The 27,079-nt window shown below is 38.4% G+C and overlaps 1 protein-coding gene across 9 annotated transcripts in view; it reads right to left on the bottom strand.

Moving 5' to 3' along the window:
• Nucleotides 1–27,079, bottom strand: part of GRID1 (glutamate ionotropic receptor delta type subunit 1) — a 597,690-nt gene that overhangs the window by 109,453 nt on the left and 461,158 nt on the right. For 7 of the 9 annotated variants that reach the window (XM_040563453.1, XM_040563448.1, XM_040563450.1 and 4 more), the window contains exons 5-7: nt 15,908–15,961; nt 2,544–2,597; nt 2,134–2,307 (exon numbers count right to left, since the gene is read on the bottom strand). In XM_040563453.1, coding sequence (XP_040419387.1) covers nt 2,134–2,307; nt 2,544–2,597; nt 15,908–15,961 — 282 coding nt within the window. The remainder of the gene's footprint in view (nt 1–2,133; nt 2,308–2,543; nt 2,598–15,907; nt 15,962–27,079) is intronic. The other 2 variants (XM_040563449.1, XM_040563451.1) reach the window with 1 other exon arrangement.

Raw genomic sequence — 27,079 nt, 5'->3', positions numbered from 1 at the left:
ACATAAGATGTTTTGGCAAAGCCTATGAAAAAATGCAGATATGCTTCAGATATAACAGCATATGACAAAAACATCCTATATTCAACTTGTAGAAACTTAAAAATAACACAAGATTACTGAGTGTGGTTAATCTGAGAGACTGGTAACAGTGAACAGTGCCCTTCATTTTTCTTAGTATTCCTTTTCAGTGTAGCTGGACATGAAAGTTATGGAATCAAGTTCCACAACACTAACTATACACCTGTGCACCTCTGTGCACCTCTTTCTTGTTTCTAAGTTCCTTGAGAAGGAACTAATGGGTAAAGAATAACATTACTGTTCCATTCTCTTAATAACTGTTTCTAAAGTAGTATAATATTTCTGAAGGACAGAAAATCTGAATGCTGAAGATGTTTTGCTTCTCAAAACCCACACTTGTGAAGCAGTAGGAAGGGTATTTAGATTCCTAAAGAGTCCTTTGTCAGTGAACTTCAGTAACAGGGTGTGAGGCTATTCATGCTAGCAAACCAATTACTGGTTTAGCAAATAACTTCTCAGAGAGGTGTCTGCCAGCCCTTCATATGAGTCTCTGAATTACATTATGCATAAACCAGCATAGACAGAAATACTCAGAATCCTGTCATAATGCAAGATTGTTCCCCAATGAGTGATTTGTTGGTGCAGGATAGATAATTTTTTCAACATGCTGGAAATTGCTTTGATCCTCTGAAACGAGTGGCCTTTGTTCTCATTACAGTATACTTCAAAGTTGCTAACAAAGATCAAAAATGTCTTTCTAATACCAAGATAAGCACAGACTTTCCCTACACAGAAAGAGCAGACCAGTGCTCAGAGAGACAGTGCAAGTTATGGGCATTTCCCAAAGTCTGCCCCCCAAACCCACTCTGATCTGAGTCAGGCAGAGGTTCTCTTTAAGGAGGAAATACCCATACCCCTTCCTTGAAGGTTTCAGTTCCTACAGCTAAAACCTTTTTTAGTAGGGCCCGAACAAATACGACACACATCTGCATCCATGTTCCTTAGAAAAACTTCTCCCTACGCATCTCTCTTCCTGGGAATCTCCCTTCTTCTCCTGGTTTCCTGTAAGCCTCACACCTCGCTCTGCAGAAGCTCTTCCAAGCCAGAGAGTGAGTTAACCCCTGGGAAGAGCCCTTTTCCTGACCATGCTGCAGAAGCCCAGACTGCAGACAGCCCCTTCCCCACAGCCTAACCAAGCCCTAAATAGACTCACCCTCACACACAGTACCCATTCTTCCCAACTCACAGATTTGACCTTTGTATACTCACACCATCTTGGGTTGAGATCAAATTTACAACAAAAAGGCTGTCACCAAGCTTGTACACTCAATCTTACTAAAGTTTTCGGTTTTATCCAGCAGCTTCAAAAGTACTACAGATGAAATTCTTAGCCATAACTAAAGTAAACTAGAAACACAGAGAGTCCTATCAAAAGCCTAAGACCTGATTCAAAATTCTTGCACTATCATTGGAAATAGCTACTAAAACTATGTTTAAGCTGAAATTAATGCGAGAAAAATTTTGATATCTGGGATAAATTACCAAGAAATCTTGACATATTGCCTGCACCAGAGTCAAATCTATTACCAAAATCTGGAACTCAAACTAGCAGTGCCTATTTCACGTGCTCAAACAACCATCAGCTGTGAGAGAATTCTGAGACTATTGAAACGGGACAGATTGAACACATCAGCTGGATTCAGTCCATTTAACTAAATATGAAATGCTCCACAGTCTAATATCGATCAAAGTTGTTATCCTCCCAGATTAACTCTTTCACATCAGATGTCTAATAGGCATAAATATGATAAATAGTGATACCACAATACTATAACGGCACAACTTTTTCTTTGTTTCTTTCTTTCTTTTCTTTTTTATATCCAAAACGACCTCTGAGTTAGTGCAACTGCTTTCTAGTACTTAATGGACATAAGATCGTATCTAAGGCACTCGTTTCTGGGAAATAAAGAATTAAGTCAGGAGAAGCTGATCAAAAGTTATATGCACAGATTTGTCCGCATTAATTTTATTCTCCCTCTAAGGTAATTCAGTCACAGAAAACTATCTCATGTCAAATTCCTAAAATGGACTTCTCTGCTGGGCACAGCTACTGACCTGCAGCATTTGAAGATAGCCTTCTTGTGGATCGCACAGCAGTGATGATATTCGGTGATTGTTCCTCATGCACCTCTGATTGTTGTCTCTTGAGAGCGGGAAAATTTGCCGGATAACTGTCATCCTCCCCAGAGCACTATGTACCAACTCTAATATTTCATTATCGGTGATTTCCTGTGAATGGAGACACAGACTTTTAAAAATATATACCTGCCTAGACATTTTATATTTATCTTTCATTATTTGATAAATGTTTTTAAATGGACAGTGGAAGAAAACAAGTTACAGATGCATGTGTTTTCTAGGACAAATGTTCATATTTTGTGTTTAATAACAGCACTTTTTAAATTAATCATCTGAAACAAAAGAAAACAGCTTAACACAGTACCATCTACTTTGGCAATACTAACATATTGTGGAGGTAGTTCCTCACAGAGAAGCACCAAGATGGTCTCAATAGGTTTCTAAGTAAAAAACAAGAAAAGCCTTCAAACAAAATGTATACAGAAAAAATGTTAGTTTAACAGAATAGAACCTCACTACATACTCAGACCAAAACAACAAATAGAAAACATTACCATCTTTAGAAATCAGGGCCCCTACATCTGAGAATGTTACAAGAAAGTACTTTTCCCATAAAAAGAGTAAATTATGCAGACTAATCCTTATAATAATGACTCAGGGAAGACTTTTGAGGTTATCTACATTATGAAATCAAAAATATGTGAAACTTTATAGTAGGGATTGACACATATATGAATGTGAATTTCTGCATACAGAATAATGTGGGATAAATAGAATCATAGAATATCCTGAGTTGGAAAGGACTCACAAGGACCATCAAGTCCAACTCCTGGTTCACACAGGACCACCCAGAATCAGACCATACATGTGAGAGCCTTGCCCAAACACTTCTTGAACTCTGACAGGCTTGGTGCAGTGATGGCTTCCCCGGGGAGCCTGTCCCAGTGCCCAATCACCCTCTCAGTGAAGAACCTTTTCCTGATATCCAGCCTGACCTTCCCCTGTCCCAGCTCCATGCCATTCCCTTAGATCCTGTCACCGTCCCCAGAGGGCAGAGCTCAGCGCCCGTCCCTCTGCTCCCCTCGTGAAGGAGCTGCAGGCCGCCATGAGGCCTCCCCTCGGCCTGCTCTGCTCTGTGCTGAACAAACCAAGGGACCTCAGCTGCTCCTCATACGTCTTGCTCTCTAGACCTTTCACCATCTTTGCAGCCCTCATTTTGTATGATCTGTAGTAATTTTTTGTCCACAGAATCACAGAAAGATATGAGGAAACCTCAAGGTCATGGACAGATCCTGCATCTACTGACTGCCCTTACGTTGCAATTGAAGCCAACTCAACCATATGCATTTATGTATTTTGTATCTAAACAAACCCTCTATTTTTACCTTAGGAACAAATAGTTTGAAAATCATGGTCTTAGCTGATCCTGAAATCATAACAGTGGTACAGCTTGTGATGGCTATTTCCTACCAGGAGCTCACCATGGGAAATGACAGGCGGTTGCACCAGACTGCATTCATTCCCTCAGGCGCACCCTTCTCAGGGAACGGCTTGACATCCGAGCTCCATACCATTGCCACCAGCAGCTTTGCAAGTCACATCAGCCCATCTCAAGCACAGGTTGTCTGCAATCTGCAGATCTGGGCCACCCCGCTGCCAAGGTCACACACGGCCTCTTTCAGAGGGCTGCCAACAATTTGTATTGCTGTACTTGTCCGTTTTGTCACCACAGCCCACACCTTGCAATGTGCTATCAGCAGAAGTGAACTTGACTCTGTACTTTTAACATTCAAGAAAAAATATTTTCTTTTCTTGCCATTTTCTCTGTCAAGCTGTGAGTGAAATGACCATGGGGTTGTTATAATTACTTGTTACGGTCGACTAGTATTGTAACTTTGGCTCAATTTAGTTTTTCTTTGCTGATTTCCCATCATTTTTCAGGAACATGAATTTTTAACTTTGTAGAGGGTGAAATTCATTGTATTAATGACAGATCAACTGGTGCTGAGTTAAAACAGAAATAAATATATTCTAAAAGAAGCCAAAGATTTTGAGTATTAATAGAAAATTCAGGGCTGCACCTGTTGCCTCGCAGGGGGTCACCACAGGAGACCCTTGAGCTCTAGTAGAGTCCTTCAGAGAGCGGCCTTCGATTCTTCTTCTCTGGGGCTGAGGGTGTTAATGCCACAAAAGATGTCTAAGTTTCTGCCACTGTGGTCTGAGGGGGAAACAGGTTTGTGGGATACCCTTAACTCATAACCCTCTAGGTTGCATCCCTTGACTGGCAAACTCAGACTGACTGGAATCAGAAGATATCTTTTGAGAAAAAGACCATGAATCATCCAAAACTTCAGTTCAACTCATGCCACATGTATGGGAGAGCCTAGTCACTGTACGGTCAAAGAAGAAAACAGGTAGGCCTTTCTAGGCCTACCACAGGCTGACTCCAGCCAGGGTGGTGGTACAGCCACGTGGCTGTAGGGGCACCTACAAAACAAAGTGGGGCACCTGGGGTGGCTCCACAAGCAGGACAGTGAGGCTGAGTGCCTGAAATGCGGAGGGGGACAGGTGACCACCGTCCTTCACCAGAGCAGCCCGGCTGTGCTTCCCTGGCCTAGTGGCGTGGCTGCAGCCCTTTGCCTTGCATGGCGTAGGTAGGCCCCAAGGGCTCATTTCTAGGAAAACCACAGTTCTGGCTTAGAAGCACGTGAAATTTTGAATGTCACATGTAGAAAGGTCACCTGTGTTCTGACTGTGATAAATACAGAGAAAAAAAAAAAAGCCTACAATCCAAGAAAGAAGAAATAAATATATGTGAAGTTGGCTTGTATATTTATATCCATCAGGGTAACAGCATATATTCAATAAATAGTTCTAAGTCACAGAGGAAAAAACGTTTCATGCTGATCTTATAATTAAACTCTACTCCTCTAGTTATTTGTTTACAAGTTACACATTTTCTTTCCTGTGCATCATAGGAAAATTCTCTTCACAACGTGAAACTGATAACTAAGCAATTCATTTAATACCATCCTAGAGCTTTTTTTCCAAACAAATGTACCCCAATTTTCCAATCGTGGTCATGGATCGTTACACATCACAAGACAGCACACTAATTACTTTCTGTACTAGGTGTGAACGCTGCATTCTAAATAGTACTTATGAATTAGTTTGGCCATGCAAGCTCTCCTCACCAAATTCCATATTAAATGCCCACTTTCAGACTTTAGTGAACCCATGATGTTACTACTTCAACAGGGGTAAATCCTTACTTAATACAGATGGTGTCATTTGCTTGGCTCTGGGATGTTTTAAGGAAGGAAAATTGCCCTGCACCTCAAATAGCAATTTGCAGTCAGGCCTGTAAATATTGTATTTCTTGAATGAGGATGGAGAGAGAGCACTTTTCCCAGGAATAAAGGATGTTCTCATATATGTGTCCTTATGCTGTATTTTCCCTTCATTAAGGGAAAGAATTTGGATAGTCCAAATAATTTAGGGAACACTTAAATTGTTTGGTAGGCATACATAAGTGTAAATCTGTAAAATTAGTAGTTCTCACCACCCAACTCAACATTGAAAAGGTATTCCTTTAAACACTATTTTCTGTTAATGTGACATATTAATGGCAAAGTTCACTCTTCAAGAATTTGTAGCATTAATTTATCTATTTGCTAACATACATTGGTCATTTGGGGGAATTCATTTATCTATTTATTTATCTGCACAAAAAGAACTTCAGTTAGTTCTTAATACCTATCCATATTGCTCAGGGGAATATTTAAATCTGCCCTAGTTGTGCCCAACTATCATAACAGAAATTGCAAAATGAGACAATTATGTTTCACATTACAATCTCTATTTTCTTAGAGGTAATGACAGAATAATATAAATTTTAATGACATTAATAATTTAAAGAACAAAAAGAGAATTCCAGAAAGAATATCCCTGAGAAAGCTGGAGGATTAAACTGAATGGCAATGAGGACAAGGATGCTCATGGAGACAAAGCTGCAGATATACACAGAATTTTTGCATTAGGATCAACGCTATTTGTTAGATTATTCTTGCTCCTCTCAATGCATTACATACATCTATAAATGGACGCTTGTTCACTAGTTGAAAATTCAGAAAACATCCTCCACAATAAGCAGTTTTTAAGACATTTGTGACAGCTCACTCTGTAGATAGATTTATTCAACCTTAATATTACTCTGGCTTCCCTGTATCCCACATGAACAGACACATACACACACACATATATATACAGGTTAATACTTTAAGTCATGGACATTTTTCATATCACAGAAAACATTCTAATACAAGTCTGCATGACCACCTGTCCAACTTCTGTCCTCATTGTCCTCCCACACATTTGACATTAGCTCACTTCTTCTCCTTTAACCCAATGCCCCTAAAAATCCCCACAGGATTATAATTTCATTGAATTAGCTTTATTTCTAGTTATAAGGAGTCTTCAGTGGGTGCCCAGAAGTCTGTCTCAGATCATTGTGAGTGCCTATACAGTAAAAGATCCTCTGATTTAAGAAAACATTATTCCATAATAAAAAGTAATTATCTCAGAAAAAAAAAAAGCATGCAAAATGACAGCTATTAAAGCTAGACAAAACATAAATTGCCATTGATTTTAATGTGTATTTCACTGACAAAAGAACTCATAACAACACACTCATCTAACCTTGCTCCTAACTGACTAAGACTGTTTCAATGTAATTCAACAGCAAGAGAATTAGGTCAATTCTGAATCCTACAAATTACTTTGAGCAGGATGCAGGTGCATATGCAGTCAAGTTTGACACACACACACATCTATATTTCAGGCATATAAGAAAATTATAAATTTTGGGGGAAAAAAATCTGTAGTACCATAGATAGCATTCAAAAGATTTCTGTGGGCAAGTAGTAAATATACATTACTGGAATAAAATTGGAATAAATTTAGACATGTAAATTATTAAGTTTTGCATTGAAATGTGTAATTTGCTAGATCTTAAAAAAAAATCCAGTTTTCTAGTATTCTAATTCTTTTTTTTTTTTAAACTGTGCATTTTTGTATCATTTTAAAAGATTATGCATATCTTAGAATGCTTGCCCTACTTTCATTTTGAAGTATTGTTAAAAATTCTGCCTTATTCAAACAAAATAAGGCACAGGGAAGCATAAAATATTTATCTTCTTATTATCAGAATAAATACCAGCATCATCACTTGCAGTGACTCTCTAAAAGAAAATTTGGAACTAACTTCCGTATAGACAGAAAGATTGAGTAGAATTCTAGACAGTCCTGGTTCTACCTAAGTAAAAATGAAGCCATAACTATTTGCAGACCCCTGTGGGTCTGACTGTTGGTCACTCAGAGGGCATGACATAGGCGTTTCTAGCCAAAATGAAAAAGATTTTCCAAATAAAAGTGAAGAACACTGCATTCATAAGGGATTTTTCTTCTGAAGTCAAAAGTTTCCCCAAGATTACTCTACAAGCCCTGCATTAGGAAGACACTGTTCATCACGCATAACCTAACATCTTCCTACATGCTACCCTTGGGGAAAAAAAGAGAGATAAAGTAGCTTGCTGAGACACACTTTATTTGATAATTGCCATGCTATTCTCTGCTCATTTTTCTCAATCTTTGAAAAATATTTTATAGAGATCTCTATATCATTATTTTCCTCTAGAAGAAGTGCCCAGATGATGACTGAGAAGCCATTTTATTCTGAAAGAAAAGGGATGAATAACTGCAGAAATACTAGGCATGTCCTATGTGGTAAAAGGAGAGAGAACTATTGGCAGAAGCAATGGAGCTGCAGGGTAGAAATGGAAAGCAAGAAATACGTCACACCAGGACAGAGACAATGGAACACTTTCTCATCTCTCATATAACAAACTGCCTCTTACAGACAGGGTGGTGAAAATAGACCTATAAAACAGCAGACATGAGAAAATTGAGCAAAAGTCCAGTGAAGCATTAGCAGAAGCACATTTTGAGCGAATGCTCTGGAAGTGGAGGGGGAAAAGCATCAATAAAACAGAAACTTTATCTGTACTTGGTTCTGTCTTATCACCTGGGTTGAGTTTGGGAAAGCTTTATTTAATTGATGGAGCTCTACAATACATGTGCTAGCAGAATAACCAGAATCATTCAGAATGCGTCAACAGCCCAGAAAGGAAGAATAAGGTCAACTGTTGTCTGAACTTTGACTCATATTCAAGTGAATATGGTTACCCAAACTTTTTGGGTAACATTATCTCAACACAGCTCAGAGTTCCCCAAGTCCTTTTAACACTCTAGGTTCCTATGATTTCTTGCCACTGATGAAACCTGTGCTCTTGTTATGTTTTCAAATCATTTTATTACTACTCCTGCAGAAATTACAAGGCATTTTCTTCCTATTTCATTTCTCCCTTCTCATCCTCAACTGCGAGGACTTCTGACAGTAGGAGTGCAGCTCTTCAGCACAGTTGTGACAAATTTTTCCAAATACTTTACAGTTGCAATTGCTATAGTAGTTTGCCAGTGCTCACTGCCTCCAACTTTTCCATTCCAATGTTTTTCATGGATTGAAAATAGAAAATATACAGAAGCATCTTTTTTTTTCTGGATGTTATTTAGACTTTAGTTTTATTTTGGAGTTGAAGCTTACATGAATTTCATTAATCTTCTAACTACTGAATACTTTGCTTTCCTATGGATTTAGAATCTGTAGACTACTTTATTCCTTTAGCCTTATGCTATATATTTCAGATTTTCATCAACAACAAACTGGTCACTGATGCTTAAATACTTGTATTTATGGTTAGCACTGTACATAAGCAGCAAAATAAAGATATAGGGCTTTTGAAAAGCCCTAGTTATTAAGCTCAGGTTAGCACAATAAGATGGGCTGGCTTAGAATATGCTAACAATAAAAAAGCATCTTTGATTTTGCAAGAGCAATTACAAATACAACTTACCTCTCTGCTATCCATCTTAAAGTGCTGTAGCATAAGTTGTTTGATTTATTTTTGTTTGTTTTTAAATATGAAAAACAACAGAACATGTTTTTCTTAGTGATAAAGAAGTAAGCCGTACTATGCCTTAGAGTCAAGCTACCCTGCACAGCATTAAACTATATCTTGAATTGTATTGAATCATCCACCTTGTAGTCCCCAGGAACACAGACAAATGTTGGGAACTGTGCTAGTGCATCTACCAGCGCAATCAAAACTGTGATTCCTTTCTCCTTTACAAAGCTTAATTCTGGCAACTTTACAGTGGTTGACAGAAAAATGCAATGGAAGAATGCACGATACAGTTTTTGCAAAGTAACAAAGCTTTGCTCTATTAGAAAGAACTCCTCCTTTCTCTAAGTGTCTTGCCATGACAACTACACACATGGGTAGTTAATTGATTATTAGGAGTATTTTTTTTTCCCCACAGTATATACCTTTTATATCGAGTTCCACGTAATTAGTTGATAATTTACACAGTAAGGAACTAATGTCATGAAATTTCCACCAGTTCTTCCCACAATCCCTACAGTTCCAGATGAGAATTTAGAAGTGAATATTGTTTGAATTTCAGCATTTGCTATTCCACGTGGTAGAGGATGTGGTAATTCTAACACTAAAAAATCAGCATAATAATAGGTTATTTTGTGTTAGTAACAAAGGCCCCTTTGCATCTGACCTGATGAGGGCTAATCTGGACCAACAACAATCAGTTCAATGGAAAAGCAACAAATGAAAACTGTAGTCAAGTACAAGCTCTAACCTTTGGCTTTCTGACTTATTTTTTATACCTTACAATTAAATTTATTTTTATAGCACTGACAGTGTCAGCAATTCATTACTATGTATATTTCTATCAAAAGTATGTGAAATCACAATATACATTTCGAATAACTGATATCTAGAAATACAATGGTAGATTCATCCCTGGCTAAGTCAAATCTCTGGAGCTACCCCAAAGGTGGATTTGGCTAACAAAAAGTAACCAAACAATCGCTCTGGCTTGCTCAATAGCAGACTTGAGATAGAGTTTCTTGCTGATTGAAAAACGAACATGAGACACAATTCCCATAAATTTCATGTCTGTCAGCAAAGTTATCAAATAAATTATTTGATCAGAAGCATATACAGTGACTATTTGTATAAACTGTCGTTGTCATACACATATTGAAAAAAGGTATGTAAAACAACCTAGAACAGAAGGTGCAGATCTGAAAAGTAATACCCAGTGGTGTTCACACACTTGTCTTTGTCTTTCCAAACTGAGATCTGAAAATATTTAGCACACTAAGATAACGTGAGTAGGATGCTGAAAACTGAAGAAGAACAACAACAAAAATAGAACAAGGTATGAAGATAGAGATGATGACACGGAAGAAGGTAATGGAGGAAGTTTCTCCTATTCATTACGACGTTTAGATTATAAATCATTTCCCAATACCCTATCTAATTTTTACTGGTGAAGATTAAATTGCATTTCCCTTATCTTTGCAGAATGAACATGTGATCACATTCTTCTTTTAATTATCTGTTCTGCTGCTATACATTTGTTTCATCTCCTGAGTTTCACAGGAAAAAAAATAATTCTTTAAGCCTTTCCTCATGGGTCATATTTTACCAAGCTCTCATCATGCTAGGTGTTCTCTCTGGATTTTCAAAATTGTTCTGCATCCTCTTGTTTTGTTTTAAAGTGTCTTGCCCAGAACTTGCAATATGGTTCCAACAAGTCCACACTGATGTCAAGCAGAGCAAAATAATTGCCTCCCTTATCTTACAAAGGATTTTTCCAGTAATATATCTACGAACTAGATTTGATTGTTTTGCAAGACCACAACAGTATTGATTCATATTCTGTTTATTAACTATGATGATTCCACGTTGCTCCTGCAGCAGACGTTTACTAGCTATTTTGTAGCCACAGCCAACGTACTCAGGACAATATTGGATTTCATCTGGTGGACTGCCTCAGATTTATCTAAATAAATTGGTACTACTAAAACATGTGTTGTTGTTTTTTGTTTGTTTGTTTGTTTTTTAGCAGACTGGTTACAAGTAATACTTTCTATAAAGCCAGAATCAAGTATGTCAATAAAAACATTAGTCTCACTTGCTTTTTTCCCTAGTAATCACATTACACTTTACCTTCTACTACATACAACCTTTTCTTGTTGCTTTTTTTGACCCCTGGTATTTTTTTTGCTCCTCAATCTGATTTTGCTGCTCAATCTGATTTTGTAATCATTTTGTTTATTATGCCTTTACATTCCTCCTCAGTTATCCACCTTTCTCCCCACTCTTTTTTGTAGAATACCTCTTTGATTTCAAGATCTGTAAAAATATCCTTACTGAACCAAAATATCTTATTATGTCTTCTCTTCACAGAACTCCACAGTTCTTCTGACATCCCATACTCATCATATTATCTTTCTAAAAGCCCTAGTACTTCCCTAAATTTGTCAAGTGGAAGAACCTCTTAGCTGAAGTCCATTATCCCTATTCTCGGTAGCCTTAATGAAATCTGAACTGACTGTTGTCCTTAACTTTTTAAATATGAAGGGATAACACTGTCAATCACAAGAAACTGTGAAGTCTTGTCTGTGCTCCAGCATTACTTTTTCAGCTACCTGGGAAATTAAAATCCACCATTATTACTATTTCTAATCCCTTGGACATTTCTGTCAGAGATGCACAGAAGTCATCTCCAGTATCTGTTTGTATTTCCACACAGGTATTCAACAAGCCTGACTCCCACTGCTCCTTTGCTTCAGAGCAAGTATGTGTGGTTAGGACACGCAACACTACACATCCTCTCTTCACATCTACCTGTCCTTCAGGAAAAGTTCTCTCCAATCTCAACTAGTAATGTTGTGCTCTGTCCTGTCATGTCTAATACGTTTCAAGGAAAATTTTGAATAGTGACGAAAAAGATGAAAGAAAGGATCTGATAATGACAAAACAACTCATTTGAGTGAACAGTTACACTCAGTAGCCACTTCATTTCCATGAAGAATGGTTGATTTTTTTGTGTATTTAACTGGTTTATACATAGAAATAATGAACTCATATATATATATGAATGAATAAACCTGGAATTAGAAATAGATGTATTGATATAAAGAAATAAAATGCTGTGTTTAATTTATATATATATATATATGTATTTGTCCAAAGTTCAGTTTTGCAGAACAATTTCCTTTATCTTCTCTCTCCCCCTTGGAACAGAGAAAAATTCTAAACCATGAAATGTATGACAGAATGGGAAACATGGTTTCTAGTGGTATTTATACCCCCAGACCTACTACCGCTGCTAACAAAAAAAACAGATGCAGACTCCTAGAGAATTGTTTCTTGTACAACCACATACAAATTCAGTTTAAAGTACTGCTGCTGTGCTTCTCCCACAGACATATGCCCTGGGCAGTGCACAGCATCTTCTCTAAACATGCAAAAAAAAAGAGAAGGGGAGAACAAAAAATGTCAGAAGTAACCAGAAGAGATGCTTGATATCAGGCACCAAAGAGAAAGAAATATAACAGAAAAAAATAAAATAGAAAATGAAAACAAGAAAAAAGACAGGGAAAAAAAAAAAGTAGTGGGGGAAGGTAGCGTTGTGGAGCACTTAGAAATGTCTGCATCATGCCACAAGAAGAAACAACACACATCTATCAAAGCCAGTAGGTCACTTCACCAACACATCAAGGTATAAACAGCACAGAGGTAAGCAGAACACTAGATATGTTCAAAAAGATTTTCCTTAGAGTCAAAATTGCTGGCTATTGGCAACTCCCAATAAGCATGGACTCTCAAGAGTTGCCTTTCTGAGAATGTTTTAAAAATCACATATATTTTGGCTTCTGAAAAGCTACTTGGCATGATTAACCCAGAATTCACATACGGCCACTACGTAATGAACGCAAGGAATCATTCAGTATTTCTAGTTAAATAAAAGTGAAGAGGAAGAAAAAAAAATCTAAAATATGGAGGGTGATTAGAAATACATTTCTTTTTTCCCCTTGTATCTTCACTACTTTCAATAGATCTGCAAGTTTGAAATATAAAATGTCTGAAATGAGAAAAGTAGACATGCTTTACAAAAGTTTATTTTTAAAACAATACGGTTGTTATGACATATTGGAAGACGAGGAGAAAGGCAAATAATGACTTCAAAGAGGACATAGGAGAGCATGATGTTCCCTGAAAAGACCTGTCTCTATGTATTCTCCTATCCAGAAAAATTTGCCAAGTAATGTTTCAGCCTTCCAATCCTTTTTCCAAAGATGACTGAGTTGTTTTGCACCACCAGTAGCATCCAAACTGAATGGATACCTCAGCAGAGACTCAGGTTATTAGATACTAACAAACGCAGGCTCCTGACAGCAGAGCACTGCAATCTGAATACAACTCTAATAGTCCACATTTGTTCATTTGCAGTGTAATAAGCTTACAAGACATACAGTTTTAAGTTAGCTTGGTAATGTTGCTTATATAAAAAAATTAAAGTGATAAAATAAGTTGAAACTCTGAAATTTAACTCCTGTTCTGGCATATGGGACAGAGATTTGGTTATCAGTGCGGAGACACTAAAGTACGATTAACTCAAGTAAGATTTAATAATACAATTCTTGTAGAAATAACACTGTACTAAAAAGCTGTTCTTACTATAGCCAAATAAGTCTGAATTTCAGGTTTTCATGGTCTTGATGAGAGGTGGGAGACAGAGCAGATAGTGAGAGGGTGTTCAAGATCAGTATTCATCACATGTATTTGGCATTATTTTACAGAATGCACTACACCTGGCAGGCTAGGTATGGAACTGCATCAAAAGAGCTGATTTGGCTGTTGGGAATTGAAGTCAATTCCATTCTGCAAATCACAGTGCCTAACCACACCCAGTCAAGGAATAGCATATTTTCCATCAAGTAACCATGCAGTCCTCATTGATACTAGCTGGAAACGTTTGTGGACAACATACTCAGTTTGACTTCTTGTTAGCGTAGGGAAATGCACGCTATTAAATAAAAAGCAAGCCCTAAGGAATCCAACCTTTTACAGATACACCCCTGTGGATCTGTAAAGTGTTTTATTTTCACAATAGCTCTAAGCATACAAAGACCTAAAACAAGCAAACAAACAAAAAACAACAGGGGGAAGGGTAATCTAAATTTCCTTCTCTTTTAGTGGAGATTTATTTTCTCTGGGTTCAGGAAGCTGAAAAAGTTTATGCACTTACTTGAACTTAATTGCATGTTGACATATTTATAAGTATGCGTATTAATATTTGTCAATACATTTCATTTATATTGCATGTTGTGCCTGTAATAGTAAGTTCCCTTTACTTTGTTGGGTTGCATGGAAATTGAGCTCTTTTTCTTGTGAAAAATTAATTTGTACTTTAGATTTGAATTTTGCCTCCCCATCCAGTCTGTAGCCATAACAGAGAAAAATTAAAGTTCTCAAAATAAGAGCAGACACCTTTTGTGTCTGTGTGCATATGTATGTATGCACATGTTTGTGCATGAGTGCTGTAGGTTTTTATTTGTGATGTTACACATTCAGGCTTCATGAAGTGAGTTTTAACATCAAAACAATAACAGCAGCAATAACAAATTCACAAACACTCCCCTCCCAATAAATGTTTAAGGAAATATGCACTATGTTATCTTTATGCGGATATAAACATTGACTATCTGGGCACCTTGCTGATATTTTGTAATGGGCCATTACTGCAGCTGACAAATCAGGAGGTACATAAATGTAACAAGGCCTAGAAAAAATTTGTAAAGCCTTTACAAACAGAGATTTCAGTCTCTCCCCACCCCACCCCCTTAATTACGGAGCTTTTCTAATGCCACACAGTACAATTTACAGTTACTATTAAAAGTAATCTATCCTAAATTATTAGCTAGGTGCAACGAAAGGAATGAGAAATTAACAAAGGAATTGGTTATTAAATTGGAGATTATCCATTTAAATTATAAAACTAAAGCAGTGAATACAGCTCTTTTAAAATTAGATATTATGCTATCCTTTAATGAATCAATATTAAAAACAAAAGTATATAAAATTGTGCCATTTATCTCGAACAATCAGTGATTTATAAATGATTATACACGGCACAACATTTCAAGCTTTCCACAGCTTTTTAAATATGTGTTTGCATTGATTCCCATTAGGGCATCATGGTACTAAGGTAAAATAAATCACCATAGTAGCAGGACAGGATACCGTTTGCTGCAAAGAGGAAATCTCACATTTTAAATCCATGCTATCCTGGATGTTAGCCAAAACACCAACACAATTCTGCACTAGAGAAAACCTGCGTATTATGTAAATGCGTATTCTTAACAAGCTAAACTTGCAACTCTTTCGTCTCATGGTATGTGAGTACAGGCTTTCATAGCAGTGAAGAGTGAGATTCTGGCAGATACTTATGTATTTATTTAAGATTTATTTTGAGATATTCTCTGCTTAGAAAATAGACATCAGGGTGAGGTCAACATGAAGTTAAAATAGTCTCCCAGATGCTACAATGTATATTGGAAGCTTTATTTTTACCTTTGGTATTCAACCTACACCAACTCAGTTGAGACAGCCAAGCTACAGCACCTAAGTTTACCTTTTGTACCATTCAAAAAGCAAAAATGGTAAAAGAGTATACTCAGTTTGGTGTATCAAAACACATGAAACAGAAGATGGTGACGAATGAATGCAACAAGCTATGTTGTCTCTTTTGACTTTCTTACCTCATTTACATAGACCCAGTGACTATCCTTTGATGCAAGGTTGGTTTCCACAGCCTACGAAAATAAAAGAAATATAATAAAATAAATAAAACATGTGAAACATATTCCAGAGAGAATTTACATTAAAGGTACTGTAACAGCTCATTTTGATTGCTTTCATTGCCATTGGCATTGTTTCAGTACAGTTTTTTCTATCTCTTTCACTGCTACTTGATCAAAAGGTACCTTATTGGTGGCAGTCACATTTCTCTGACTTCTGTATCTAAACCAAAGTACTGTGTATCACGAAGATATTCTGTAGATGTACCAGGAAGGCCTATTGCAGCAGTGTGGTACATCGATATGATAAGAGGTCCTGTGATGAACAACTGTGGTACATATGTGATACATGAGTTTTAGCTTCCTTATAACATTTATAATGGATCCTGGTAGACTGGCTTTCTTTTCAACAGGCCTCCCAAAATATATTGCCTCTGCCTTATTACAACTCTGACAGATTAACTGTTAGTTAACCTAGTTAGTTAAAAACACTACTCTGAGACACTCAAGAGAAGCTCATATGAGTCAGCCTCTCTTCAGATTTACATAAGACTCAAGAGAAAGTTATAATTTGCATGGATACTTTTTCTGGTTTCCTGGTATGGACTTGGATAATCGTTACATATAAATTAAAACAGCCCACCTCATCAGACAACATACTTACCAGTACACAGATAACCCTCATGGTTCACCAGGAAGGTAAAACTGGAAAAGACCCCTAGCACAATAAGCACTACTGGTAATGAGGACCTCAGTGGAAGGATTGGGCGATATACATGGAAGTTTCTAATTTGTTTCTAATGTCTAACAGAGAAAATCTCACTTTGAGTTATTCTGCAGTCTAATAAAGCTATACCAAGCATCAAGAGGTGTACACTACAGTGATAATGATACTGCTAATGTCCTGCTTAACACATAGTTAAACAACTATTGCGGATTCATCTCACCTAATAAAACCAGACAGTCCCAGTGTACACATGTATTTCAGGAGGCAGTTCATTACACAAAGCCAGTTTTTCACGTCACTGCCTTTCTTCTTCTGTGACAATAGGACCCCATTTATCGGGCAAATATTCTTACAGCCATGTTATAAATGGCCCTATGAATCACTGAAATGAACCTAGTTAAAAACAAACACAAATGACCAAAATCCTTCCAGTTACCGTTTTTTAACCTGGATAATTTCCCTGTTCACTGTGTGTGGCCTCAAAAACAACTTCACTGATATAGAGAGGCTCCGCAGACTGCGGCACTGGGCTGGGAAGGAACATCATCAACCACCGTCCTCTCCAGAACACATTTGCATAATAAGACTCTTGGATACTTAGCATCAGATGGGATGAATCACCTTCTCTCATGACACTGACTACAGATGACTGGCTCAGAATAAACGCCCACAACTTACAAGGCTTAAGTGCAATGACAAGATATTCATCCTTAATATGGGCAAAGGGAGTACTGTTACCTGATCCTAGCAAGAAAACAAAACAAAAACTGGCTGCGTAGCCAACAACAGTTTTAACGTCACTCTTCATTTATACTCCGTTAAGAAATACCTGTATATTACTTGCCTAAGTGATGTTTTGTTGTTGTTGTTGTTTTTAATTTTACTCACTTGTTCAGACTACACTAACCAGAGTGAAAATTGTGGGCGATACACATACCTCAATCTATTTCTCATCTCCACAAGGTGATATACTCTTTTAGAGAGACAAAAATCCCAAAAGAGAAACCAAAAAGAAGTCAAGGAGAAAAATCATCACAGACAGAATGCAGTATTTCTCATCATCATCATAAACAGCATTATGGCAAATGCAACTCTCCCTGGTGTCAAAGTAGATGTGAACCACTAAAGATGACACCTCTGACAAGATTATCCTCCTCTCAGTATGCAGTGAAAAATTGTCTCCCTTGGTTAAATGTCTACCTTGTGTTTCTTTTAAACTGTCTGGAAAATTAAACTGACCACCTAATTGAGAGACTGCAGCTACTAGGAAAGTGAATAGTAATGAAAACTTGCAGATTTTTTTCCTATTCCCTGTCTAACACACTCTTCAGACAAAGCCAAAATAGCCAGGTGCTGTAACATATAGAGGAAAAGCAAAGCACTGCCAACATTAGCAAAGCAGAACTAAATAATGCTCAGGTGCAGAGTTATTGCGTTGGCTACATTTTGTGATTTATCTGCAACAGCGAGCAATTTGTACGAATAAACGTTATGTCTGGGGTGCTGAAATAGCCCAGGAATTTCAAATGAATTATTCTAACTCATTCTTCTGGGTTCACATATCTGGGTCAAGGTCTTTAAAACAAGGTGCCTAAATTTAGGATGCTGAAAGTTTATCTCTAGTCATCAGAATGCTAGACCATTCAGCACCTCCTACAGAAGTCAATGCCTCTGCACTCAAGAAGCCTGAAATGTATTTAGAAACATAACGATAGGTAGGCAAGTTTAAATGTCTATGAATATCTTTTGTTTAGAACTGCACCACATAGCATAAAGCATTATTCTAAACCCAGGCATTCTGAGAGGAGGAAGAAACTTGTGTTTCCATTTTTTGCTTCAGGCTTCAACCATACTTACTGACTTGTTACCCTAAAGAACCCTAAAATATCCTAAAAGGAACTGCTGAAAGAGATTTCTTGGAGATTTCAACCTTTCGATAACACCAGTGCATCAGAGGTGTATTGCCAGAGGCCCAAGGAAATTAAACAGTGTGAAGAGCAAGGTCCTGGAGACCTGGGATATTGTAAACAAATTCCTTCAGAATTCTCAGAAAATAAATAAATAAATGTTTGCAATTATATAGCTTCTTGTTCATTAAAGAATAAAAAGTAATCAGCACTTGGGAGATCATGGTCACCCATTTTTTATTATTTTTTTTAATTATTCAAGCTGTTCAAGATCTTAATGTTTAAGCTTGTAACTCCAGCCATTCAAAAAAAAAAAAAAGTCTACAAAACATCCTGAAAGATCTTTTACAGCCTGTTTCATAAATGCATCCTTTATTAAAGAAAGCAGGCTAGAAATCTCTGTGATCACCGCAGCCAAGGAAAACTCTGCAATACACTGGAGCAGAATTCACACACTAAAATGAATTTTTGGTGAAAAAAATATGTACAAAATATCCTATTTTTTTTTTAATATACTCTGTATGCATAGAGAGTCTATCTGACACTTTGAGAGTAATGCCTCACAACATTTCTATCAAATAGAAAATCTGCTATTGAGATGAACAGCACACTGGAAATTAAAGAGTATCCATCTTTCCTTTCTTTTACCTTAGCATAGCAAATAGTTTCCACAAATTGCAAAAAAAGAGGTGCTGTGAGACCGCATCCCCTTCTTCCTCTCCAATTACATTTCAACAACTGGACATTAAAATACAAAACCCCAAACCAAAGAATTAAAACTCAGTCAATGGATCACTATTCATGACAACCTATAAATGATATTAGCAGAACCAGGCCAGACTGGGACAAAGAGAAGGAGAGCAGTGAATGTTGAAGACTGTGTTTATAATTTCTCAGTAGAGAGCACTTGCAATAGAAATGAAATAGGGAGACACTGAAAATCAAAATATGAGCATTAAGATTTCAGATCCTATATCAACAATGATAAAAGAAAAGAATGAAATATTTCATGAAAAACGATCAGATATTTTCATGTAGACGGTTTGTTTACTTTTAAATGTATAACAGAATAATTTACTGCCAATAATCCATGACAATATTATTTTATTGGAATCCTGTGGAGAACAAACATTTATGTTGTCTGTTCTGAGTAACTAACTCTGCTCATTATTTTACCTAATGGCAGCTGCAGATTTAAAGGGAGAAGTTAGGAAGGTAAGCAACAAACACCACTATGTTCACAAACAAAGCAATTCTGCAGAAAACAAACAAGCCAACCAGAAGCAGTCCCTTCCTGCCCTTTTCCAAAAATCTGAAACTAAAAACATTTCCAAGCATATAATGACTGGTAGTAGAGGGAAGGCTATTTTCTACAGTACCTGGATGCTTTGCAAGGGACAGCACCTCAGCATTAACAGTAAAAAACTGGCTGCATAGAAGGGCATGTAGGGATGAGCAGCCAGACACAACTTAGAGGGCGAGATGCTGATGAGCGTCCCAACAGAGACGGGCAAACGGTGTTCCAGGGACAGCAGCGTGTGCTGAGGAGTTTAGGTTCCCATGGATCTGTGATATAGTTAACCCTACTGTCTCCTTACTGCGTGCCGAGGGGGAATAGGTAGTAGGAATATCTGGAAGCCCTGTAACCAGCCCCAGGATCCAAGAAGGAAGTGTCTTACAGATGGAAAACACAGATGGTCCTGTTGTGTCTACAGTTTTGGAAACAAGGGCTGCCACCCTGAAATACGTTATACAAAAGAAGACCAGCGTGTTTTGCTAGGAGGGATATCAAAATAGTAAAGGATATTACTTGTACATTTTTTCCACTTTAATGGTGGGAAAATAAAGAGCATCACAGCTTTCCAGAAAAATAAAATAAAATAAATAAAAAAAAAAGAATTAGAAGGTGAACTGGTGAGTTCACAGTTACAAAATCACTTGGAAAGTGTCCTAGAGATACTGAAAGAAAAAAAGCGGAGTTGTTGCCAACCACTGAGTAATGGCAGCTGACAGCAGAGAGCAGATACACCTGCAACACTGCAAGTACTCCTGTGGGCACCGACAGCTACACCCGGCCACCTCGAGAAGGCAGCCCGGGACCAGACCCTGCCACACAGCTCCTCCTGTGCAGCTGTCTTCCAGCTTCCAACCCCACTGAGAACCAGCTTCATCGCTGGCAAATATCACAAATATCACAAAGTACTGGTTCATCTCAGGGCCTTGTCAACTTTTCCTTCCTCATATTTCTAATGCAGCCAGCATTAGACAGAAACTTTTTTTTTTTAATAACATATTTATTACTCACAATGAAAGGATAAGTAAAGAAGGGCTTGTGGAAGTAATCACATCTAATTCTCAGCTCTTTGCAAATGTGTTAAAAGATATTCTCAACCCTTACAATTCATTACTTGCTCATTTTACATTTGCCACTGAACAGGTTTCCAGAAAAAAAAAAAAACGGTTTTCTAGCTCCTATTGTCCAAAACAAGGTTAAACCAGTGACCTGCTTCCAAAGCAACTTTTTTTTTCCCTTCATATCCTTTGAGAAAGGATTTAACTAGTCTTTTTTTATTCTTTGTCTCATATTCCAAAAACAAAATCAATATTATCTTTATGCAATTTTCCAAGTCTGAGCCAAACGTAGCTCCAGCTGCAGACTTTCATTAGCAGGAGATGGATTTGTATTTTAAAAATGTCTCTGTTTTTGGTTTGGATGTCCAGGAAAAAAAAATAAAATACTAGGAATCAAGGAACTGGTTATATTCCAAAGACAACATGTAGACCAAGTTTGTAATGCAACACATCTGACAGTAATTAATTGCATACTATCAAAGAGCAACCTGTATGTCTAAGAAGCTGTGTATATGTCCTGGATACAAATAAGTTAAGACAGAAGATATGGGAAAGTCCATTCTGATAGAGCAGGTGGGGTCAGTCTATATCACTTAGATACTTGATTTATATTTAGCAACTCCTTCAGATAAAACAGTGTGGTTCGTGTTCATGGCTGACTTGCATAGGTAATAAAACTTCACTGAAAAACAATTTCTCTGAGAATTACTGAGATTCTCATAATTCTTTAGAACTTTTCTTTCTTTTACATTTTAAATAAATAACTCTTCACTTGGTATTTCCAGTGAATCATAACTCTTATAATGTTTAATAGATTAAAAATAAATAAATAAAATAAGCATTACTAGCTGTAATAAAGTATTTCTAAAAATTCAAAGAGAAATGTCAGTCAGGTCTAACCTCCTTATAACATTTATAATGTTGTGAAGAATACTCCAAACTGATATTGTTTCTAAAGCTGAATTGGTAATGCTACCATTAGTATAGGGACTAAAATAAAGCTTCCCAGGTCACAGTACCACATCCAAACTCTAAAGGAAATCTTGAAGAGAAAGAACTCAGTTCTAGGAAGCTGAATCAGGAGTGTATGTTTACTTTTCCCCTTTAATACAGCAAAATTAAAATTTCTAAATGTCATTTCAAACAAATACGAATTCTCCCTTCTCTAAATGTTAAAATGGTAATTTAAAATGGTTCTATGATATACTTTTTCAAATAAGAAAATCCACTGAACCTGACCCTTTCTTACGGAAATTCTTTATTAAGAACTTGTACTTTCAGTAAAACAAAGTTTTGCCAGAAATCCAATACTCTCCCCTTCCTGAACATCTTCCTAGAAATGTGCATGCCCACGCTGACAAAAAACACTTAGCAGGCTGAGTACATATCTTCCAGTGATCACCACCTCGTGTCAATGGTGCAGTTATTTTCCCGACATTTACAACAGAAGCTGTCAGCTCACAACCTCAGTACATATTAGCTTCGTAGAAGTGATTAAAGAACCTACAAGCACAATGTGCTTTCAACATCCACATTTCTTGATCATTCACAGTGCATATTACTTCACTCTTGGTCTACACTCCAACAAACTGAAGCAGTACATTCTCAGTTGCTAATAGACATTTTATGAAAATAGGAGTAAATATGACCAAACCTTCCTCACCTCTTTGCACAAGCTCCTACAGTTTTTGAATGCTAATTATTATCTTTGTACAATAGGACTTGATAATGACACAATGGAAGGTAATAATAACATAATTTAAAATTGTACTGCATTAGTTTCCTGTTACTTATGCCATAAGTGATCAGCAAAAAATAAATATACAGAAGACAGCAACCTAGAAGTTTAATCTTACTCAAGAAACCACTGAAGATGAAGAATATTATAAGAAAAAGAGGAAGAGGAACATACACTGCAACAGCAGCCTGGCTTGAACATTTCCAGAGCCTAAAATGCCCATTAGTCAAGTAGATCAGGTTCATTTGAAGCTTTTCATTTCTAGTTTCTTTAATTCTAAATTAGCATATCTTCCAAACAAAAGGACATTCTACTTCATCAAAAGGAACTGTGTTTAGCAATGACGTATATCCCACTCTTTTAATTCGAGTATTTTAAAAAGAGAACTTTTTGCCAATGACTCTTTCCATGAGTAGCTTATCTTAACATTTTATTTTTTTTTTTGTGGTGGAGAAATGTCTCTTTGCTATTCCTACACAATTTTCATAACAAATGATGCTCCATAGGAATTGATACATTGTGGTTTGGCTTCCCAGATCATTTGTAATGCTTCCTGCAAAGCAAAATGTATGCAGAACCAGTCATGCCTGGAGCATCCAGTGGCATGTGAAGGTTTCTGTGGTGTATACTCTTAACTTCTGTTTTTTTTTGTTCTTGTTGTTGTATGCATTTCACGATGCTTTGGCACTGTCATTTCATGAGGAATGCCAAAAGATAGCTCTGTGTAACTTGAAATTCAGAAGGTTTTGGGTTGTTTTTGTCTGTCTGTCTTCCAAGGCAGGCCAGCTTTGCCACCTAACCTTACCCATAAAGGTGGCCTAGAAGAAAGCTGGAGAGGGACTCTATCAGGCAGTGCAGCCATGGAACCCAGGAATAATGGCTTTGAACAAATGGAGGGGAGATTTAGATTAGATGTGATGTGAGGAAGAAATTCTTCACTCGGAGCACAAAGCGCACATGGGAATTAGGGCTGAAGATGCACCTTGCTTCTGTTCTTTTCCGTAAAGAATAGAATGAAATTACCTAAAATAAAGTGTTAAAAATAAACCCAGGGCACAGGATGGGAGGTGCAGGGCAGTCCCTGTGGCCGAGGGGCAGCCTTTCTCTCTGGCAAGCCAAGTGGCCTGGGGGAGCCAGCCCCAGAAAAGGGTCCCTCAGCTGCCCCAACCCTCCTCCTTGTCCACGTGAGGGCATCTTCCAGGCCACTCCCAACACAGCCGCCTTTGGCCACGCGTGGGCCACTCCATCACAGAGGCTTGCTGAGGTCACAGTGGCCACCACTGCCCGCCTTTGCTGCGGGCCCTATAAAACAGGGCCCCCTGCAGCTGGCCCAGCACTCGCTGAGCATCTAGGCCCTCTGACTGCCAGCTCGTGGGTGGCAGGAAGACGACTAGAAGAGCAAGGCGAGCAGCAGGCCTCCTGGTGTGCGAGGACAGCGATGCAGTCCAGTTAAGCACAAGAGGAATGCACCTGAGCAGAAGGAGATGTGTCGTGGGCGGAGGGATAGCGCCGGCGGCACGAGAGACACCAGTGCCAAGGGACCTCTGGCGCCCAGCCCACAGACACATACAGGCGGTTACCATTGGCACCGCAACGATGCAGGGAACAGGCCGGCCCCTCAAAGCACCAGCGAAAGGGGGCCTGGGCCTTACCATAGGAAGCGAAGGTGACATGGGGCGAAGGCGGGAGCATCAGGCAGACAGCCGCAGGGAGCAGAGGTGGCCAATAGTCCCGGAGACAGTACGGGACCCAGCAATGGCCGTAAGCCAGAGGGCAGCGTCGGACCCATGCATGAAAACCAAGGCGACAGTGGCATGGGACCGAGGCGTGGGACTGGACAAACCCCATGGTTCAGCACCCTGGCCTGAGAACATTCCGGACGGAAGGCATCCCGTTTGGGCAGTCCTGGGCAAGGACTGGCTTAGCCTTCTGCCCAGCACCGTGGAGCCCATGGAGCTGGATCCACCAGATGTGGAGGAACGGATGGAAGTGGATCCACCTCGGCCAGAACAGGCCTGGGACTACTGCGGCATGTCTTTGTGCTCTGCCATCCAAGGGCCACCAACAGCATCGCAGGAGTGCCCGGCAAGCCCGCTACTCGTTGCTCAGGCTCCACGCAAGCATTAGCTTGGAGCCACCAAACACCACGGACATCCCACGGGCTTGCCTGCAAGGTGTCCCAGCAATAAACAGCTCTTGCCGATTCTCAGGGGTTGTGTGAGTGCTTTTTTTTCGGGGGTGAATGGGCTAAAGTTGCGCCAGGGGAGGTTTAGGTTGGATATAGGAAGAACTTTACTGAAAGGGTTGTTAGGCATTGGGATGGCTGCCCAGGGAAGTGGTTGAGTCACCATCCCTGGAGGTATTGAAAAGACGTTAGATGTAGAGCTCAGTGATATGGTTTAGTGAGGACTTGTTAGTGTTAGGTCAGAGGTTGGACTGGGTGATCTTGGAGGTCTCTTCCACCTAGGTGATTCTGTGATCCTTACATGGCTGTAAACACCGCTGATTATAGGATTATAGTGATTATAGTGAACACAGTGATATATATGACATTGGCTTATTATTTTTACCTTAATCATTTAAATCTATTACTGGGGGTTCTGTTCAATCTTATTCTCTCTTTTATAGGTAAGCTTATATATTTGATCTCTGTTGCCATTCCATTTACAGTACATAGAAGCACAGGTACTGTACTGAACAGTACATACAAGCAAAGTACTGTATATGGAGTTCCTCCAAAAACATTCACTAAGAATTTACTTTTCAAAGCTCAAGTGTCACATACTATTTAAAACATCCTAACTGTTGACCATTTAACTACATGGTACAGTGGTGACACCAGATAATTGCACAGCTGTCAGGAAGCAACATTTCTGTAAAGATATAAACCTAATATTAACTAAAGAACACAACCTCTCAGAAATCTTGTACTTCAAATTTCACCAAAGTCACACACTGAGCTGACTTTGAAGACCCAATGGAGTCTTTGAAAAGACTGGCTAAATTTTGCTCACTTAGATACTGAATTCCTTTTTGAAGATAACAGGTTTGGTACATTAATATTCTATAAAAAAGCCTCACCTTTTTAAAGACAATTTTGAATGCTTTGTTAAGAAATGTACTCCCGAAAGAGCCAGACTAAAGAGAACAAACTAAAATTTGTTGGGACTAGGCAGCATTTGGCAGCTGTGGGGTTTTGTTTGTTTGTTTGCTTTGGTTCTCCCCTTCCCACATAAGCAGAAAAAAAAATCACCTAAAACACTTGAGCAGTTTAAGTTTTGTGCTTGTCCGGAATGCCTGCATGGGGTTGACTAGACATAGGTATGAAGGTTGAAAACAGCTTGTCAGGCCGTTTACCCTTTGTAACTCAACCTACTTTCAGCACAGATGATTGCTCACTACTCTGAAAACAAGCAGCCATTCCGTAGCCAGGGGTAACGCATTTCAGTGCATACCACCAGTCTCATACACTGCGCCTCCTCAGCTCTGTTCAGAAATAATAGCTAAGCTCCAACTTGAGCTTGCATGGGAAGTTCAGTATAGTTTTAGAAAGTTTGTGCAGACTTTTAGAGAGTATGATTATTTGTAGGTTCAAACAGCAGATGATAACCATATCATTAAAGAGAGATGCAAACTTTCTCGCACAAACACAACACAACACAGTGAAGAAAAAAAAAAAGTACATTCCTAATTTCCTCTTTTAAAAGAAGTGTACTTCATCTTGACAGCAAGGTAGCTGAAGCCCAGACTCATGTATCACAGCACAAGCTCTGAACCTGAAGGACCAACTACAGTGTCAAGAGACCTGTGATTTTCATGAATTTGCAGTTTTAATAATGATTCGCAGTCTCTTGCACAAAGTTGACGATCATAATGCAAGGCTGTTATTTTACATAGGTAACATTTATTTATTTTTTTAAACTCCAGAAAACTGGAAAGATACATCCACATCAAAGGTTACCTACCCATTATACACCTTTTTATCTGTTCATATACATGCTATCCCTTCTCTGCAAATTCCTTAAGAATGCTGCCTGGTTTTAAAGGTAGAAGATGACACTAGTTTTGCCTCAGCCTCAAACATAATCACTTTCAAACCAGTCCTTTTTTGCCTGCAGCACTCCCATTTTAAATCACAAAATAAATACATAAATAAAGTAAAACCCTCACAGATCTGAGGGCCTTCTTGTCAGTCACAGTACATTTTACATGCATAAACTGTGTCACAGGCTGTGCGAGCACTAAAAACCAGAAAGATCACCTTAACCATCTCAAACCAGAAGACTCTTCCTGAGCAGGTCTGCCGGGAAGAAAGAATATTTGCGTTTCTTTATGCTGCATGAGACTTCCATGTACTGGTCAAGTGACAGCTCTTTCAGGCTGCCCTAGGAGGAAAGAAACCCTTGGGG

This window comes from Cygnus olor, chromosome 7 (genome assembly GCF_009769625.2).
Source record: "Cygnus olor isolate bCygOlo1 chromosome 7, bCygOlo1.pri.v2, whole genome shotgun sequence".
NCBI classification, from domain to species: domain Eukaryota; kingdom Metazoa; phylum Chordata; class Aves; order Anseriformes; family Anatidae; genus Cygnus; species Cygnus olor.
The sequence above is the reverse complement of the archived record's forward strand: the minus strand, read 5'-3'. Positions and strand labels throughout refer to the sequence as shown.